Source organism: Corvus hawaiiensis, chromosome 2, assembly GCF_020740725.1.
Source record: "Corvus hawaiiensis isolate bCorHaw1 chromosome 2, bCorHaw1.pri.cur, whole genome shotgun sequence".
NCBI lineage: Eukaryota > Metazoa > Chordata > Aves > Passeriformes > Corvidae > Corvus > Corvus hawaiiensis.
In genome coordinates this window covers 105,813,616-105,830,831 of record NC_063214.1, presented here as the reverse complement: position 1 = coordinate 105,830,831, position 17,216 = coordinate 105,813,616, and the positions used below count along the sequence as shown (strand labels likewise).

The following is a 17,216-nucleotide window of genomic DNA, read 5'->3' as shown; positions in this document are numbered from 1 at the left end:
GTTTATCAAACTCCTACAACAGCAGTTGCTTAAAAACCTCACTCACTAAAAACTTTTAACTCAGGGGTAAAAAACCTGTTTTAAATTAAGATAAAAGGAAAGTGCTCTGTTGGCCAATAAAACAAAATGAATACACAAAATGATGTGTCAGGGCTTGGTCTGCATTTTGACTTTTATGCCATTAACACCCTTCTTTGTTTCCACTTTTATCATACTTTACAATACTATTTAATGTGAAACGTCCTTCCAGGCTGAGAGCACTGAGGTGAGGATCCATAATTTAGCGTGAACTGTTTCCTTTCTTAAACATCTAAAGGTGATTTTAATCAATGGAATTGATTAAATGGAATAATCAATGATTTAATTCGTCTGCATTAGTATGCTAATAATGCTATTTATTAGCATAAATATCTGCTATATATTTAAAACTACAACAGTAGTTATACAAAAAATGCCTAGTTATGGAGTGTGATTACAAGTTAAGTGACAAAAAAGATAATGTAACAAAGTAGGAAGCATTTCACTTCGTATTTTGCCCCACTTTTTTATGCTAAGTGGTATTTTTAATTGATGAAGACTATCCTTGATATATGGCTTAGGATCACAGGTCCAGCTCAAATGGTAATGCAAGATACCCAGACTAACCCATCAGTTTCTGCTAGGTGACCCATTGGCAAGGCATTTATCCAAAACTTTTCCTTGACCCCAGATCCCACTGTCTATGCACACCCGTGTGCCTCCCTTGCTCTTTTTTCTTGAGAAAGTGTATCTTGATCCCTATTTATGGACTAGCTGTTCAGAGTTGTGTTTAAACATTCAAATACAGTTGCATAGCAGTTATTTTGATTCAGTCCTCAGAATAAAATCACCAATACAAGTGATCAAACACAAGGAAAAACTTAACACATCCAAAAGAACTATGCAATGCTTCTTATCAATATTGTCTTTGCAATAAACATCAATATTTTTCTGTAGCTCAGTTATGAAGGTATATCATGAAAATCCCTTGAAAGTCATCTGGTCTCCCTGTTTCTCCATTTCCCTGTGCATCCCATTTTAGACCTACCCACAGATCATTCCTAAAAGTTTTCAGAACTAAGAATGCCTACACTTCTCCACCTGTCCTCTGGAGTACAATCACCTTTTACCTTGCCCTGTTCCACATCAATTAAGTTAACCTCAGAGCAGTATTTTCCAGCCTGCACAAAGCTTGAAATCTGTGGCTTCCATTTCACATCTCAAGAACAGTTTGCATGCCTCTCTGAGTCTTCTCAATTCTAACAATCAAATAAAAATTACTTCTTCCTCCATAGACCTTGTTTTTACCTCTAGATATTCAAGGCTACAGTGACAGTATCAATTTAAAGAAACCCTTGTCTCATTTAATGAGTTTTAAAGTATAACTAAAATTAATTATTCTTTCTTTACAGTTCAAATTTTGATGCAAACAATCAATGTATAGGAAACTTTACTAAAAAAAGCTTACTTTTTATTGGAAACTCAGTTTTCTTTAAATTCAAACTGTAGAATGCAGGCAGGTACTACTCTATATGGTATAATGACTACAAAGAACAGTACTAACAATGTCCTGGAGCATTTGTGTGGTAGGAGCATTAGTAGTAGGAAATAAAACATACCAGGTGCAGGTTCTTCAGCTTTGCACCGAGACATTTTGCATTGCCACCAGGACGAACACATTTTAAGTTTCCAATAGCACCATCTACTGTTGTCACTGCACCTTTTCTTCTCCTCCACCAATAAGTCCTCACACTTATTCAGCTTTCAGTTAAACCCATTTTGTTAGCATTTTAAAGCTGAAACCCACCTGACAGTTCTGCCACTCCAGCTTGTGCCGACTCATAGAATCATACAAGGTCAAACTCCACAACATAAATTTCCAGGAGTTTTTAAAAGAGTTTGTCAAGTACAGTCTTAAAGATAGAAACAGAAGACCTCTAGGACAGGCCTTCTCTTCTAGCACAGCTGATACATGAGTGGTAAAGTACTTTGATGTGGTCTCAAAGCTGCAAAACAGAAACATATCTGCAACTAAATAGACAGTAAGAGAAAACAGAACCAAGTTTAGTGTGGTCAGCATGCTGTGGCTTCATAACTGACACCAGATCTCTGTGTTACTGTAAATTATTTGATTTGTAAATCAGACACAGGCAAAATTCTATTTCTGTCAAATTAGTCAGATGGCTTGTTAGAGAGTTGATAGTGATTGTATGCTGGCTGCAGGACAGATGTCCCCCAGGTCTGCCAGTACAAAAGCAACCAGTTCTTCTGACAGACTTAAAATGTCAGGATAACCACAGACACCACTATGCACTGTGTGCCCAGGAATTTTTTCTGCCCCATTTGAGGAGTACTTAAGCTGGACCACTGCCTTGGCTGAGAAGGTAGAAGACAGGCACCATCCAGGCTTTGTTTGCCATGACTGCTCCTGCTAGGGACCAGAAAAGACCAGAGACCAAGTATTCAGGTACTGGAATGGATCCTGCATGGGAGTGGTGAATGATTCACTCACAGGTGGTGTAAAAGAGGATTATTCTCAGTAATGGCCAATGCACTGTGAGCAACTGCCCTGTCCTGTGTCCTGCTAAGAGATGTAACCTGTTCATAAGCCCAGAGGACTAGAAGCTATTTCTGGTATATACCCTTTGACTGCTCCCAAGCCCCCACGCTCTTCTTCACCTTCACTGACCTGATTTGGCAGGGAAGGGAATGCTCTGGGCTGTGGGATGGAAGAGCATTGTAGTATGCAGAGGATGACCAAGTGATTGAAACCTTGGGGCATGCATGAGAGGCACAGGTTACAAACACGTGAGAGCTAACACGCACAGCCTTCAGCCTTGCCAATCAACTTCTCCCTTCTGCGAGCAAATTCCTCTCCCACAGATGAATTCCAAACTGCTTGGAAGGGAGAAGTGTCTGTAAAATGGAAAACCAACTTGTTTTCTGGCATCTAAGAGAGAAATTTGGCTTCAAGAAAAGAAGCCCTTTCTCCAGTCTGTGTTTAATGGTAATTTCCTTCACAGACTGCACTGCGGTTTGTTAAGCCTTCAACTTGAAACCTGTAGTTTAGAAGTACATTAACATGTAATTTCAGCCAGCTTCTATGGGATTCCATGAATAGGAAAACCCAGGTGCTTGAATGAGAAAACCATGATTTTTCCTGGCTGCTTTATGGGAGGTATTGCAGCCAGGTAATGAGATTGCCTGTATGCAGTAGAAACCAGGCAAAACCAACCTTTCTAAGGTATTACAGAAATCTATTAGATCCTGTTGCTATTTCCTAGCATCAAAAACCAGCTGCTGAGGTAGACACTTGGACACTCACTCCCTCTATGCAAGAATCTTAGAAATGACAGGCTCTCCAGCCTTACCCTGTGAAAGTAAACTAAATGGAAGGACAATTTGTCCTCTTTCTTCAGAGGAATGATTCCAAATACTACTTTCCTCCTTGTTTTGGAGCCTATTTAATTCCAGCAGGATCAAAAAATGCAAACACTGCCATTTTTCAAACAGGGTGTGTGGCTGTCTCTGGCTCTCTCCTGCTTGGTTTCACTAATCAGTCTCAGTTTATGCAGCATCTATAGGCAATATTGTCCATTCAGCAGTACTATTTTTCACTGATGTTCTTCAATGGTGGCTTCCAACAGTTTCTGCTTTCCTGAATCATGAAAAGAAAATGTCCTTTACCGCAAGCCAGTTGTGCAGTCTCACACCACTGTTCCATGTCCCAAGATTTCTCTTCCAGGAGCACTAGGGCTCCCTTGTCACGGCATCAGGCTCTAGAACAGCACTGCTTCACAGCTCTGTTGTGAAGCACTCTGTGAACAACTGATGCTTGTTGCTGTCCATTACTATTGTTTTGTAATAATAAATGTGCATGCTTTAGGCTTATTAAATGTAAATAAATGAATTAATTTAATACACCAGCTTATAACACACAGCAAAGTCACTTCACCAAAGAGTGACAATCTTTGCTCCATACAGGCATGGAATAAAAGCACTGTCATCCACCAGGCTGGGGAATAGAGTGGCAAATTCAGCCTGAGAGGAGGCTGAGTGGGAGACGAAAGCGCAGAGTACTTAGCAGAAAGTTTTCCTATATTTTCAAGAGGTCTCCTTGAGGCACGATGGCATCTGCTACCTGAACAAAGACACAGGAGTCTCTTCAAGTGTCCTCCCTCTTCTCTCTCCATTAACTCAATTTATGAGATGCTTTAGAGAGCATTCAAGGACCAGGCTTGGAAGTGGCAATTACTCTGCTGTCACAGGTTTTACATCTTTACTCTCTACTCTATTTATCCTACAATCTCACTCTGACCTTGTATGTGCTTTAAGTGAGGGAGTGAATATATTGAGTGCAGGCAATTAGAAAGTAAGAAGATCTGATTCTTTCTTCAGCTGTTGGTTACTTCAATATCAGCTTCACCTCAGATCAGGGCAGGATAGACTCTGGATGCAACCAGGATCTGTGACAATTTTATGAACAAACAACAAAACACCACAGCCAGTGAAAAGTGTGTGTTATCCCATCCATGTGAACCAGCTGTGGAGAGAAAATTTAGCAGCACCTTTTTCAACTTGGCAGTGGCAAAGATTCCTTTCCTTTCCATTGAGGCTTTTCCTAGGCTCCTCTGTAGACAAATTATTCAAGGTCCCTTGGACATGGCAACAGGAGAAGGGTGCTGATCCAGGGGGATTGACTGGACCACTGACAGGTGTGACATTAAGCTCAACCAGACACATTTAATGAAGAACACAGATGTCACACCACCAAAGCCAACATGCTGGGCCAAAGGCATGAAGGCTTGGCCACCATCCCTGACCTCCTTCAGAAAGACATCCAGAGCCTATGACCAACTGCCGGGAAAGTAAAGAAATGGGCTGCTATGTCATACACCAGTTAGGATTTCTCTTTGAATTTTTTAAGCTTGCATACCAAGAATTACAACTTTAGACTCTAGAGAACACACATGAAGAACTAATCTAAAAAAATAATTTTCCAAATAGTTAAAATCATAGGCATTGTTTTCTTGACAGCTAAAATTGGAGTGACTTGACAGCTTGATTCTTCAGGACAGTGTGACAGCAAGGGAGGTCACCATCATCATTTACCAGAGCCCACATCATGGGGTGCTGCAGTGGGGAACCTCCAAGTGTGTTGCTCCTTCTCTTGGCACTACTTTGGTGGCTTTTTCCTAGATGCAATTAAAAGCCACAGCTTTACACTCAGATTACAGTTTCTTCTGAGAACTAGGATCCTTACAAACTCCTGCTCCTCAAACTCTTGTTTCACACCCTGCTGTTGCTGGTGAGACGTTTCCCCTCTTCTGGCCTCACACGCAGCTTCCCATCCTGAAATTCAGGTTCTTGCCATGCCAGAGAAGCATCTGATGATGAAATCAGATTTCCCAGTCCTGGTCCTGCCTTTCTGAACACATAAGAAAAAGTCAATCAATAAGCAATGCTTTTCTTACTCAACACAGTAGGGTCTTGCACATCTTTCAGTCCCCAGAATGAAGTGCCCGATTTTCTCCTTAGTCCTTCTTGGGATCAGTGCCTCCAAACCACATCTGTCCAAGCTTCAGTCTGACAGGAATCCAGCCAGCCCTCTAGCCTAGGTCAGCTTGTACTGTCACTCACAATAAACACATTTGCATAGGCGTGATGACAGAATCAAATCTGACAAAATTCGTATCAGAAATCTTGGCAAGAAGAAGGACCTGCCAAACATAATTTTGGGAACATATAGGAAAGGCATGAACACCCTTTCTTGGCAGCCAGCAGCAGTCAGGATAGTGTTGGAGCTGCAAAAAAGGCTGATGGTAATTCTCCTTGAGAAGACCAGGAATACGTAGCCAAGTGATGCCAACCCAGCTCCTTTCCCAGTGTTCAAGCTCCTGGACCGTCTGTAAAAATCATGTTTTATTTATTTTCATTTAGAGACAGCAAGCTTTCAGCACTTGTAGCAGAAGAGTCTAGTGTTTCGGGAGCTCCAGCTGTCACTGAGCCAAACACACCAGAAGAGCTTCTCCACTGAGGGCAGAGCAAAGCCTTTGGAATTGTGAGGCAATCCCCTCCCCATACGGCATTCAGGGCACTTTTTTTGAATAGCTCCGGACTACGCTTTATTGACAACAACCGTCCGGGACGGGCTTCCCATCACAGCAAGGACATCGCTGCTGCATTAGCGCCGTCCCCTCGGTGCCTGGTGCCGGGATCGAGGCGGGATCCCGGGATGCGGAACTGGGGCTGGGCCGGGAGCGGGGCGGCATCCCGCTATGAGGGATGGGACTGGACCGGGAACGGCGCAGGATCATGGGATGAAGGATGGGGCGGGGCGAGATCCAGGGATGAGGGACGGGGCGGGGCCGGGATCCCGGGATGAGGGATGGGGCGGGGCCGGGAACGGGGCGGGATCCCGGGATGAGGGATGGGGCGGGGCTGGGAGCAGGAGGGATCCCGGGATGAGGGATAGGGCGGGGCCGGGAGTGGGGCGGGATCCCGGGCTGAGGGATGGGGCGGGGCCGGGATCCCGGGATGAGGGATGGGGCCGGGATCCCGGGATGACGGATGAGGCGGGGCGGGATCCCGGGATGAGGGATGGGGCGGGGCGGGATCCCGGGATGAGGAATGGGGCGGGGCCGGGAGCGGGGAGGGATCCCGGGATGAGGGATTGGCGCTCCTTTTCCCGGGATGAGGGATGGGGCGGGGCCGGGAGCGGGGCGGGATCGCGGGATGAGGCGGGATCCCGGGATGAGGGATGGGGCGGGGCCGGGAGCGGGGAGGGATCCCGGGATGAGGGATGGGGCGGGGCCGGGAGCGGGGCGGGATCCCGGAATGAGGGATGGGGCGGGATCGCGGGATGAGGGATGGGGCGGGATCGCGGGATGAGGGATGGGGCGGGATCGCGGGATGAGGGATGGGGCGGGATCGCGGGATGAGGGATGGGGCGGGGCCGGGAGCGGGGCGGGGCTGGGGCGGGGCTCTCTCGCGCCGCCCGTCCCGCGCGGCGATTGGCGCTCCTTTTCCCGCGTGACGCAGCGCCGGGCGGTGATTGGCTGCGTTGCCGCCCCGGGCGGGCGCGGCCGCGGCGGTGACCGGGAAATGGGGACATGGCGCCGGGCAGCGCGCAGGGAGCGCCGGCCGCCGGCAGGTACGTGCACGGTCCCCCCGCCCTCACCGCCACCCCCGGCCTCCCGGGGCCGCCGCCGCGGTGACCGGACTCTTCAAGGGGCCGCGGCGCCGCCCCTCCCTGCGTGCGGCCTGCGCGGGATGCCTGGCCGGGCCCTGCGGCGCCGCCGACACTGAGGGGGCCGGGGGTCGTCGTGGGCGGCCGCCGGCGAGTGATGGCGCCTTGTGGTTCCTTCCCCCGGCAGGAGCGGGCCCGGGATGGCGGGCGGAGGCCCGGCGGCGCACAGCGTGTGCATGGTGTCGGACTTCTTCTACCCCAACATGGGGGGCGTGGAGAGCCACGTGTACCAGCTGTCACAGTGCCTCATCGAGCGCGGCCACAAGGTCCTGGTGGTCACCCACGCCTACGGTCACCGCAAGGGCGTCCGCTACCTCACCAGCGGGCTGAAAGTCTACTACCTGCCCCTGAAGGTGATGTACAACCAGTCCACGGCCACGACGCTCTTCCACAGCCTGCCTTTGCTCAGGTACATCTTCGTGCGGGAGCGGGTGACCATCGTGCACGCCCATAGCTCCTTCTCCGCCATGGCCCACGACGCCCTGTTCCACGCCAAGACCATGGGGCTGCGGACGGTGTTCACTGACCACTCCCTCTTTGGGTTCGCGGATGTCAGCTCGGTGCTGACCAACAAGCTGCTGACCGTGTCCTTGTGCGACACCAACCACATCATCTGCGTCTCCTACACGAGTAAGGAGAACACGGTGTTGCGAGCAGCCTTGGACCCTCGGATAGTCTCTGTCATCCCCAACGCTGTCGATCCCACCGACTTCACTCCAGACCCGTCGAGGAGGGATGACAGTACAATAACAATTGTTGTTGTCAGCAGACTTGTTTACAGAAAAGGTAATGGGGGATCAAATGTAAGCTTGTTTTGGTTGTTTTGTTTCTTTAGAAAGGTCTTGGTCAGGTATCACTTAGGCTGTATCTGTGGTATGGATGGAATTTTCACTAGGAGTGGTGAGGTGGCTGTTCTGAGCTGTTGTGTATGTGTGCTCAAGAAGAAGAAATGTACATTTCTTTTCACACATGTTGGGTTCAGAGGTGTGTTTCCTTTGTAATACTGAAGATACTGAAAACTGCAGTTTGTAACATGGAAGGTTTGGCTTATGTTGGACATAAGATTTAGGGCCTAATCTATATATTCTGTTAGAAATGTTTTAATTGTTTTTTATTTAATCAAGTGATAGCAACTTAAGTGGTTTTTGTTTTTTTGGTTTTTTTTTTTACATATTTGTCTCCTGAGAGGTCACAAGTTGTCTTTTTTCATAATATTGTGTACAGGAGTTTAACTGTCTTCAGGAGACTTTTTTTCATTTCTTCTGCTCTTAAATAGAGTTGTAGCAGTGGGCTAGATCATAAGTTCTGAAATGAAATACAATAATGCCTTACCCTAAATTTTCTACTCTTAGGTATTGATTTGCTTAGTGGTATAATTCCTGAGCTCTGTCAGAAATACCCAGAGTTACATTTCTTAGTTGGAGGAGAAGGACCAAAACGAATCATACTGGAAGAAGTCCGGGAAAGATACCAGCTACATGACAGGTTTGTTCTGTGGATGGCTATGACCCTTCAAGGTACTTCAGGGGTGGAAAACTGTCTGCCTCCCTCCTCCATAAACCCCAAAACCTGAGGCTGGAGGCCTAAAGGCAAAGCAGATAAACCGGACACTGAAGACTTTGAGAGTTGGTCTGTGATCCTGCAAGTTAATTCATACTTCTATGAATAGGCCCTGAATGAGCCTTCACTCAAATCGGAGAAAATCGGACTTAGATATAAATCATACTCCTCTCTGCAACCTTGATGCTTGGGTCACGTATAGCATCAGGTGTTAGCAGCTCGTTGGTGCCATTGCATGTGACGATGACTGCTAGTAATTTATTATTTCATCATGAAACTCTTGAGAGTAGTGCTTATCTCATATGTGTCCTTGTGGTACTACAAACGTGTTCCTGGTGCTACCATGTTATCAGGATGTTGCCATCATACATATGCATTTATATATTTCTCTGGGGTTTTCTTGATCAAGAACAGTTTCATGTTCTTAATTTTTCGTTTTCTTTTCTAGGTTTTTTGTTGCCTGTTTTGTACTTTAGTCAGTGATTGCCCCAATTTTATCATTTAAGTATCATTCTCATTTTACCCTTTATTGTTTTTCAGTATCTCTTCAAAAGGATAGGTCCTGATCACTGTATCTTAAAATCTTTTTCTCTTGTCAGACTCAGATTGATCAGACCTCACATTGAAAATTCAGCTAATGCATTTGATAAATCTTAATTATTAACTGAATGAAGCCATTTTTTCTTGCAGAACTAGAAGGCTCAGTAGCAATGTTCTGGAGACAATTGTCATTAAAACAGCAACTTCTCCCACCAACTTTATTTTCAGAAGTTTCTTTCAGTGTGACAATAAAAAAGCAGAATCTTCTATTTCTCCATTGTTAGAAAAATTCAGAGAAAACTAAACCAAGGGGCCTGTGTTTTTTCTCTCACTATATAAGTGTGAACCATTGGTACCTTTTTCAGAATGTTTGTAACACTATACAGCATTATTATGGTCCAAATATAGTGTTTATCTCTGTTTTTTTTTCTTCTTGTATGCAGGGTGCGTCTTCTTGGAGGCTTGGAGCACCAGGATGTTAGAAATGTCCTGGTCCAGGGGCACATTTTTCTCAACACTTCCCTCACTGAGGCCTTTTGTATGGCTATTGTGGAAGCAGCAAGCTGTGGTTTACAGGTGAAAAAAAAAATCTCAGTATCTAGAGAGCATGTATCCATTTTAAGCAAATTTCACAAAGAAATTATATGTGCTTGTAACATTTGATTTCCTCTGAGGCTCTGTCTTTACAGAGGTAAGCAAATATTATCCCCATTTACAGATCACCTGAAAGCTGAGGCAGAAGGGTTAGCTGAAACTGCTTAAGCTCCAAGAAGAATTTTGTGCAGAATTGGGAATAACATGTAGGTCTGCTCTCAGTTCTCTGAACTAGCCAGACTGTCTCTCCAAAATACTATTTTGTATGTACTCCTTTACAGAGTTTTGGGGTAGTTGATGTTCGTGAAGGTTTACTTTGACCGTACTTTGAAAGGAGCTGCAGAAAAATTGTCTTACTATGTAGGGATTCAAGATAAGAGTTGGAGAGAGAGAAAACAGTAAAAGCCCTTTCTGACTAATTTACAGCCCAGACTGACAGCTCAAAAAGAAGTTGAATCAATAGCCATAAAGAACTTAAGAGTTTCACATTCAAATATAAAGAAAACTGATTAAAAAGACAGACTGATAAGTACCTCATATATAGTAAGTATAGAAAATGTGACTTCAGTACCCTTTGACAGCAGTTGCTACCTAGTTGTAGTTATTCCCTTATCACCTCTTTTCTTCTCTAGAGGTGAGGAAGTTCTGCAGTTTCTTATTCCCCAGTGTTTAGAGATGATTGCGCAATGTGACTCTAAGTAATTTCTGATTTCCCTTTAAAAATTATAGTTCAGATTAAAATTACTGAACTGATAAATACATTTTTGCCAGTGTTCAGTAGCCTAGAAAACTGAAATTTTAAGTATGTGGTAAAATTATCCTCTCCAAATAGAGGTAACAGTTTTTTTATGATAACTGTGGAGGAAAAGTCCAAAATCTGGTTACACAGGTTTAGTTACTGTGGCAAACACCTTCAGGAAAGGTGTCTCATAACCAATCATTAGACCAAGTCTTCTGTTTTGTCGTGGGACCAAAGAATCATTCTGGACAGTGTTGAAGGTAATCTGCTATGCTCTGTCTTCTCTGGGGCTTACGTCTTTAGTTCCACATACAGGTCAAGTTCCCAAACCATGATGTTTTCCTATTCTTTTAAAGTACTGAATCTAAACAATGTAATAGCATTCTCATCACACAATTTCATTTGTTATGTTGCATATGTGCTGTTTCTTTTGTTTGTTTCAAAGGTGGTGAGTACAAGAGTAGGTGGGATTCCGGAGGTACTTCCAGAAAATCTCATCACTTTGTGTGAGCCCTCTGTGAAATCTTTGTGTGATGGACTAGAAAAAGCTATTGCCCAGCTCAGATCAGGAACTCTTCCACCTCCAGAAACTGTTCATAATGAAGTAAAGACATTTTATACATGGAGGAATGTAGCAGAGAGAACTGAGAAAGTATGTATAATCACTTCTTTAAAATTCTCTGAAAGTACATTTCTGAGACAATTCTTGCTTTGAAGTACTACTATGCACATTCACTGTGTAACATTCCAGTGTTATTTTTCAGCATGTTTTCTGTCAAGCATACATGGTTTTAAAAGGTTCAGAAAATGCTTTTTGTTTTCCCCAAATAAATCTCTAGATACGTGCATTTTTTCTATTTTTATTTTCCAGTGTGCCATGACTGCAGGTAAATATGGTCTAGAACAGCCTAGATGTTTGATTAGATTTCTACTCATGTATTTATTCAAGTCTTCACACAAAGTAACTTTTCTGGTGTAACTGGGAAGTGTGCTGCATAAGGTGTACGAAGAGGTAAAGACAGTTCATGACAAAGCTATGCCACCTGCTAACAAGTGGTTTAAAATTGTGAGAGGTAGTTTAATGCTGGAAGGCTGAGCACAGCTGAGTTTACATAAGCTGTGGTTGTAGTGAAAATTAATTTTCATAGTTTTTAAATAGTTTTTCAGAATTAGAACTGCACTTCAGTGTAAAAACCTGCCTGTAGTGAAGAATGCTGGCTGCAGTGATGTTACAAACACCTGTAGAGATGTGTCACTTCTGCCTTCACCTCCGGGGTTTTAGGAAGGAGAGAATAGCTGAACCCCATGCCCCTTACTTAGATTGTAGTGCACTCAGCTATACATCTCTTGTAAGCCTCCTTGAGGTGCCATGTACAACCAGTTTATTTTATTATTTTCAAGTGCCATCAGTACCGTTCATTTTATGATTTTGTAACTGCAAGCAACATTTGAATTGCAAAGTTTTTGGAGATGTTAGCATAGATTTGAGTTTGCTTTTTATAGCCCTTTCTTAAAAAAACCAGCAGTACTCCATGAAGGAAAATGTTCATAGAATTGGTAGAAGTATGCATACATCTTATATTGTAGGACAGAAGGCAGTTGTTTGTTAGCATATTGTTAAGTTACGTTTAGGATGAAGTTTGTAACATTCTTAAGGAAAAAACTGTGTCCTTCAAGCCTTTTTGGAGTGGTTTGTAGTGGGTTTGTAGTTGGCTGTGGTTGACATATATAAGTCACTAGTAGCATGCATTTACTTTGTGCAGTAGTTGAGCTAGTGTTTCTTTAAACAAAAATCAGGAGCCTATTATGATTTGTTTCATTGTTCAAATACAGAGATTTGCAGTATTGCCAAACTCACCTATGAGTTCATCCAGCTTTGTGTTGAAAATTTAGTAATTGCATGTTCAGGCTCTTCCTATGACTGATGTGAATATGAGATTAGAACCCATTCAATTACTTAAAACCCCCAACTCTTTCTATATAATATTACATGAGAGACAAATTATGCAGCCTTCCTAGTTAATGAAATACTTCTGAAGTGTGTAAAAAAAGAGAATGTTTCATATTTCTCCTTAAATAAATGAATGAAATATCTAGAACAGGACTCATAAATCAGCACTTATAATCTGCAAAGATTTTTGGGGGTAATATTTGTCCCATCTGGTAGCTAAGAATAGTTAATTTATTTTGTGCAGTGACAGCAAAGTACTGCCTGATTTTTGAGGTAGAAGCAACGTGTTTTTATGATCTTACTTTTTGTCTTCTCTTTGTTTAGGTGTATGACAGAGTTGCAGATGAAGTGGTTTTACCAATGAATGAGCGACTTGACAGACTGATGACTCACTGTGGCCCAGTGACTGGGTGTATTTTTGCTTTTTTAGCTGTTCTGAACTTCATTCTCTTGGCATTTTTGAGGTGGATGACTCCAGATTCCATTATTGATGTTGCAATAGATGCTACAGGACCTAAGGGTGCATGGACTAAACAATATTTTTTTGGGAAAAAAAGAAGAGTTAAAGAAGAACTCCCAAACTCCTAAATTACTCAAGTGGAGAGGGAAGAATGCATCAGTCACTAAAGGTTTTAATGCTTGCTGACAGAGACATTATTCTTAAAATTCCTTAATTTCTTTCTGAAGTTCTTGGAAAGAAACTTAGTTCAATGTGCTACCTCAATTTAGGATGATGTTTTAAGTTCAGTTTTGGATTCATGCAAATTTATAGGCATCTCTTTTGCACTTAAATCTGGGAGGAGAACATGGGTTTTTGTATGTGTCAGAAGCCTTGGAAACAGGAATACAAGATTTTTCTTGAAAACTTGAGCATTGCAGAAAGGGACTTACGGTGTTTGGGAAAGCAAAACACAAAAATGATTAGCTTACTGTAGTTCCTGCTAATCCCCGATATTTACTGTGATTTTTATTTTAAGACTTCTTTCAAAAGAATTAAAAACCCAACAGAATATACTTTTTTTCTCCTAAGATGAAAATGGCACTTGAAATAAGTCATTTAGTCCATTACCATGTCAATTTCAGAGACTTAGTTCTAGCAATTGTGTCCCAGCGACAGTGTTTTGCTTCCATAGCATTATTATTTTGAAGTTCTTCCCTAGTTAGAGTGGCTCATCCTGTTGCTAAATCAAAATTCCATAATAGTTTTCTGATGTTTTCAGAGGTGCTAAATTTGTCCTGTTCACTTAGGTGTGTGAAAGTGATGTAAAGCTTGTAGTGGTTTTTGTTTTTCATTACATAGGTGAAGAAGTAGTAGTATTTAGAGATAATACAGCCTTCAGAAACATCTCAGGCCTGAAAACTTCCAGCAGACTGTGCCAAAGTGTGAAATAACACGTGTGTGTGAGAGAGCAAAATCTGTGAAGGGCTTAACAAGCACACTTGTGCTTACTTGCTCTCTCCCACCTCCCACCCACCCATCCCTTTTCCCCCCCCGCTTCTCTTTCTCCTTCCCCTTACTTATGACCAAAGTGGCATTTCAGTCCATCTCTGGGAGGGACAGTGTTCAGGGTGAATGATTTCACCTCATCCACATCAGAGACACTGTCTGGCAGGTTCTGCAAGTGAGATCTTGGGAAGGTATCCCTTAAGTGGAAATAACCAATGGCTGTGCTTTTCATGGAGAGACAGAAAGAAGGGGCATCTGTGAGGAGTCCTGAGCGATGTGTACATGGGGCAAGGGGCAGCAGAGCATTGTGCCAGTGTGTGTGAGAGGAGGCATTTCTTCCATTTGTGTCAACCACCTCTAATATTGCCCCTTGTCTGATGCACTGGGTTAATTTTTCAAGCATCACTAATGATGATAAGCTTACTATTTTATGACTGAAGTATTGTGTGCTGTCGGACACTGTATTAGTATTAAAACTGTGCAATATGAAAATACGGTTTCCAAACCTTTGAAAGGTAGTATTTAACACACTACTTCTGCCAAATTCACCTTGTTTGGGTAGAGATGTAATTACACAAGCATTTTATAATTTCATTGAACATATTTTCATGAAAGACAGAAAGATAATGTAAATAATTGCCACATATAAAGTCTATTTTCTTTTACTAGAATTTTTAGCCTTTGATATGTAACATAGAGCGTGTAATATTACAATTTGAGTTTTTCAAACTCTGCATTAAAAGTGGAGGTCATCTAAAACAGTGCCACAAGCGTTAAGGATAAGTGGGTGGAATTAAGCTAATACTTTACTTTTCTAAGTTATTTTTTTTTAATTCAAGCATTCAAATTTCTAACAACTTTTTGAAAATACTGATTGACACTCCAGGGAAATGTTATATATATATATGTATATATATGTGTATTTTTAATAGTATGTTGTTTGTTGTCTTTTATTTCTGTTAGGTTTCCTGCAACATCTGCAAACACAAATGTAAAGGATTTGTGTGTATCTATTCAAAATACTTTTTTCTTTTTTGGAACATTGTGTACTTATGAATAACTTAATAAAACCTTGTTATAGTCTTGTTTACAAGATCAATGTAAAGTTTATATAGAGGTTTATTTACCTTTCCACAAAGAATGGATACATTTCATTAATATGTGGGAACATACAATTAGAAAATACAGAAATACACAGCATAGTGCTGCTCTCCGTCACTGCTTATTGGAGTTCTTGTGAGAAAGGTGATTACTAAAAAACATTCTGTACAAGCTGCCATGCAAACTTAACCCATAGCTGGTTTCTCAAATAACACCACTTGTATTATGCAGAACTCTGTGGGAGTGATTTCCTCACTGGCCTTGTGCAGTGGAGTAAAGGGTGATGTCACAGAAACATTTACAGTTTTACAAAACATCAGTGGGTAACGTGAAAAAGGTTAAATAAAATGATCAGAATACTAAAAACAAATTGCTGAGATAATGAGTGTGGTTAGAAGTTAATAAAAATAACTAGTTAAAAAATTAAAATGTTTCAGTTGTGCTTGTAGGTAACATTTGATCATTGTGAAATAGCAGGGAAATGTTAGCAAATAGAGTGATGCTAATTAAGCACTGTCTTGCACAGAGCAGAGCCTCTGGTGTGAAGGAGGAGGAGGAAGACACATATAGAAGGTCCCCCACAAAACTGCAATGAAATATCATCCCCAGGCACAAGGAGAAATGTTGTTTCCAATGCATTATGTGTAGACACTGTGAATTAAGGTGTTGATAATTGAAAATTGTACGTTAAACCATACACTACACCAAGCATCAATTAAAGTATGGATGTAAGATTAGTCTTTCAGACTGTGTTTTAGTGGGTAGGGATGGATATGTAAGAAGGTAAATACACTGTAATTTACTTTTTTTGTGGTCAAGTTTTTCTGCATCTCTTTATATTTTTCCCTTTTTGATATTTATTTCTCTTCACTAGTCCATTTTTTTTTATCTGTGCTTAGGCTTTTAAAAATTAATTGTAAAAGTCTTTCTGGTGCTTTCTGCATCAGTAAAATACAGACTTTATATAAATAGATAAAAGAATAATCAATCTCAAAATGGTTTAATATTTTGGGTGTTTTTAATTAAAAATATTTCAATATTTTTAGTGTTTAATTGCTGTCATTAAACTACTCTCATGGTATATGCTGTGCATCATGATACTCGGTCGTGTGTTGACTTCCACAGTTTTCCCTAATGACTTGAGCACTGGCATAGATAAAAGGTGGATACTTTTTAAGGGAATAAAGCTAAGGGCAGGATGTGGTTATGCATCTGAGTGCATTATTTTACCAAAATTATACCTTTTTCTTGTAAACCTAGGAGGTTTACAAGGTAGATTAGGTTGCTTCCAGATCCTGACATGCTTCAACATTGTCATAACTGGAGATGCTACTTGTGCAGGATTCATCAGACTTCAACTGTCCATGCTGGTTCTTCAAGCTGGTTGTTTTAGCAGGAGGGACTGGTGCATTCCCTGGGAACACTGGCTGCAGACGGGGAAAATAAAGTGCTTGCTGCAATTTGCTGTCTTCCTGCCCAGGCAGTAGCAGGAGTGCTGATAACCAGACCCTACCCGCTGTGATGGGTGGCAGATAGGTGAGATGAATTCCACATTGGCTTGAGAGCAACCTGTGAGTCACTCTCTACATTGCTTTTTGAAAGCAGGAGTGTTGTAAGTGTGCTGACCTAAGGATGCAAATGAGACAAGGCTTGTATGGGAAGTAGTGTCATTTATTAGATCACACTGTAGAAAAGAAGTAGCTGAGCTCTGTATGGACATCTTTGTTCTAATCTCTTCTGTTAGAGTGTTTCTGACTCTTTGTTTGAATACATTTGATATTCTACTCCCAACTATATGCACTGGAAATATACTGCTATCATTCAGAGTGTGTGTAGTGTAAGAGTAGACCAATACCTCTGAATTTCTTTGAGATGAGAATCCCTCTAATTTTTATTTCCTTGCCAAATTCTTCAGGTCACATCTGGCATTTCTCCCTAAAAGTTGGATAAAGTTAAGGTGAACCTTATTGAAAATGAGTTGTTTTCTAAACTGGGTTGCCTTTTTTTTTCTGCTTAT

General features: G+C 42.1%; 1 protein-coding gene across 1 annotated transcript; it reads left to right on the top strand.

Moving 5' to 3' along the window:
* Positions 1-7,041: 7,041 nt before the first annotated feature.
* PIGA (phosphatidylinositol glycan anchor biosynthesis class A) lies at positions 7,042-15,300 on the top strand. The gene is made up of 6 exons (XM_048286764.1): positions 7,042-7,171; positions 7,395-8,053; positions 8,620-8,752; positions 9,811-9,943; positions 11,146-11,352; positions 12,976-15,300. The coding sequence occupies exons 1-6, from the start codon at positions 7,131-7,133 to the stop codon at positions 13,237-13,239; spliced, it is 1,437 nt and encodes a 478-aa protein (XP_048142721.1). The 5' UTR covers positions 7,042-7,130; the 3' UTR covers positions 13,240-15,300.
* The last annotated feature ends 1,916 nt before the right edge of the window (positions 15,301-17,216 follow it).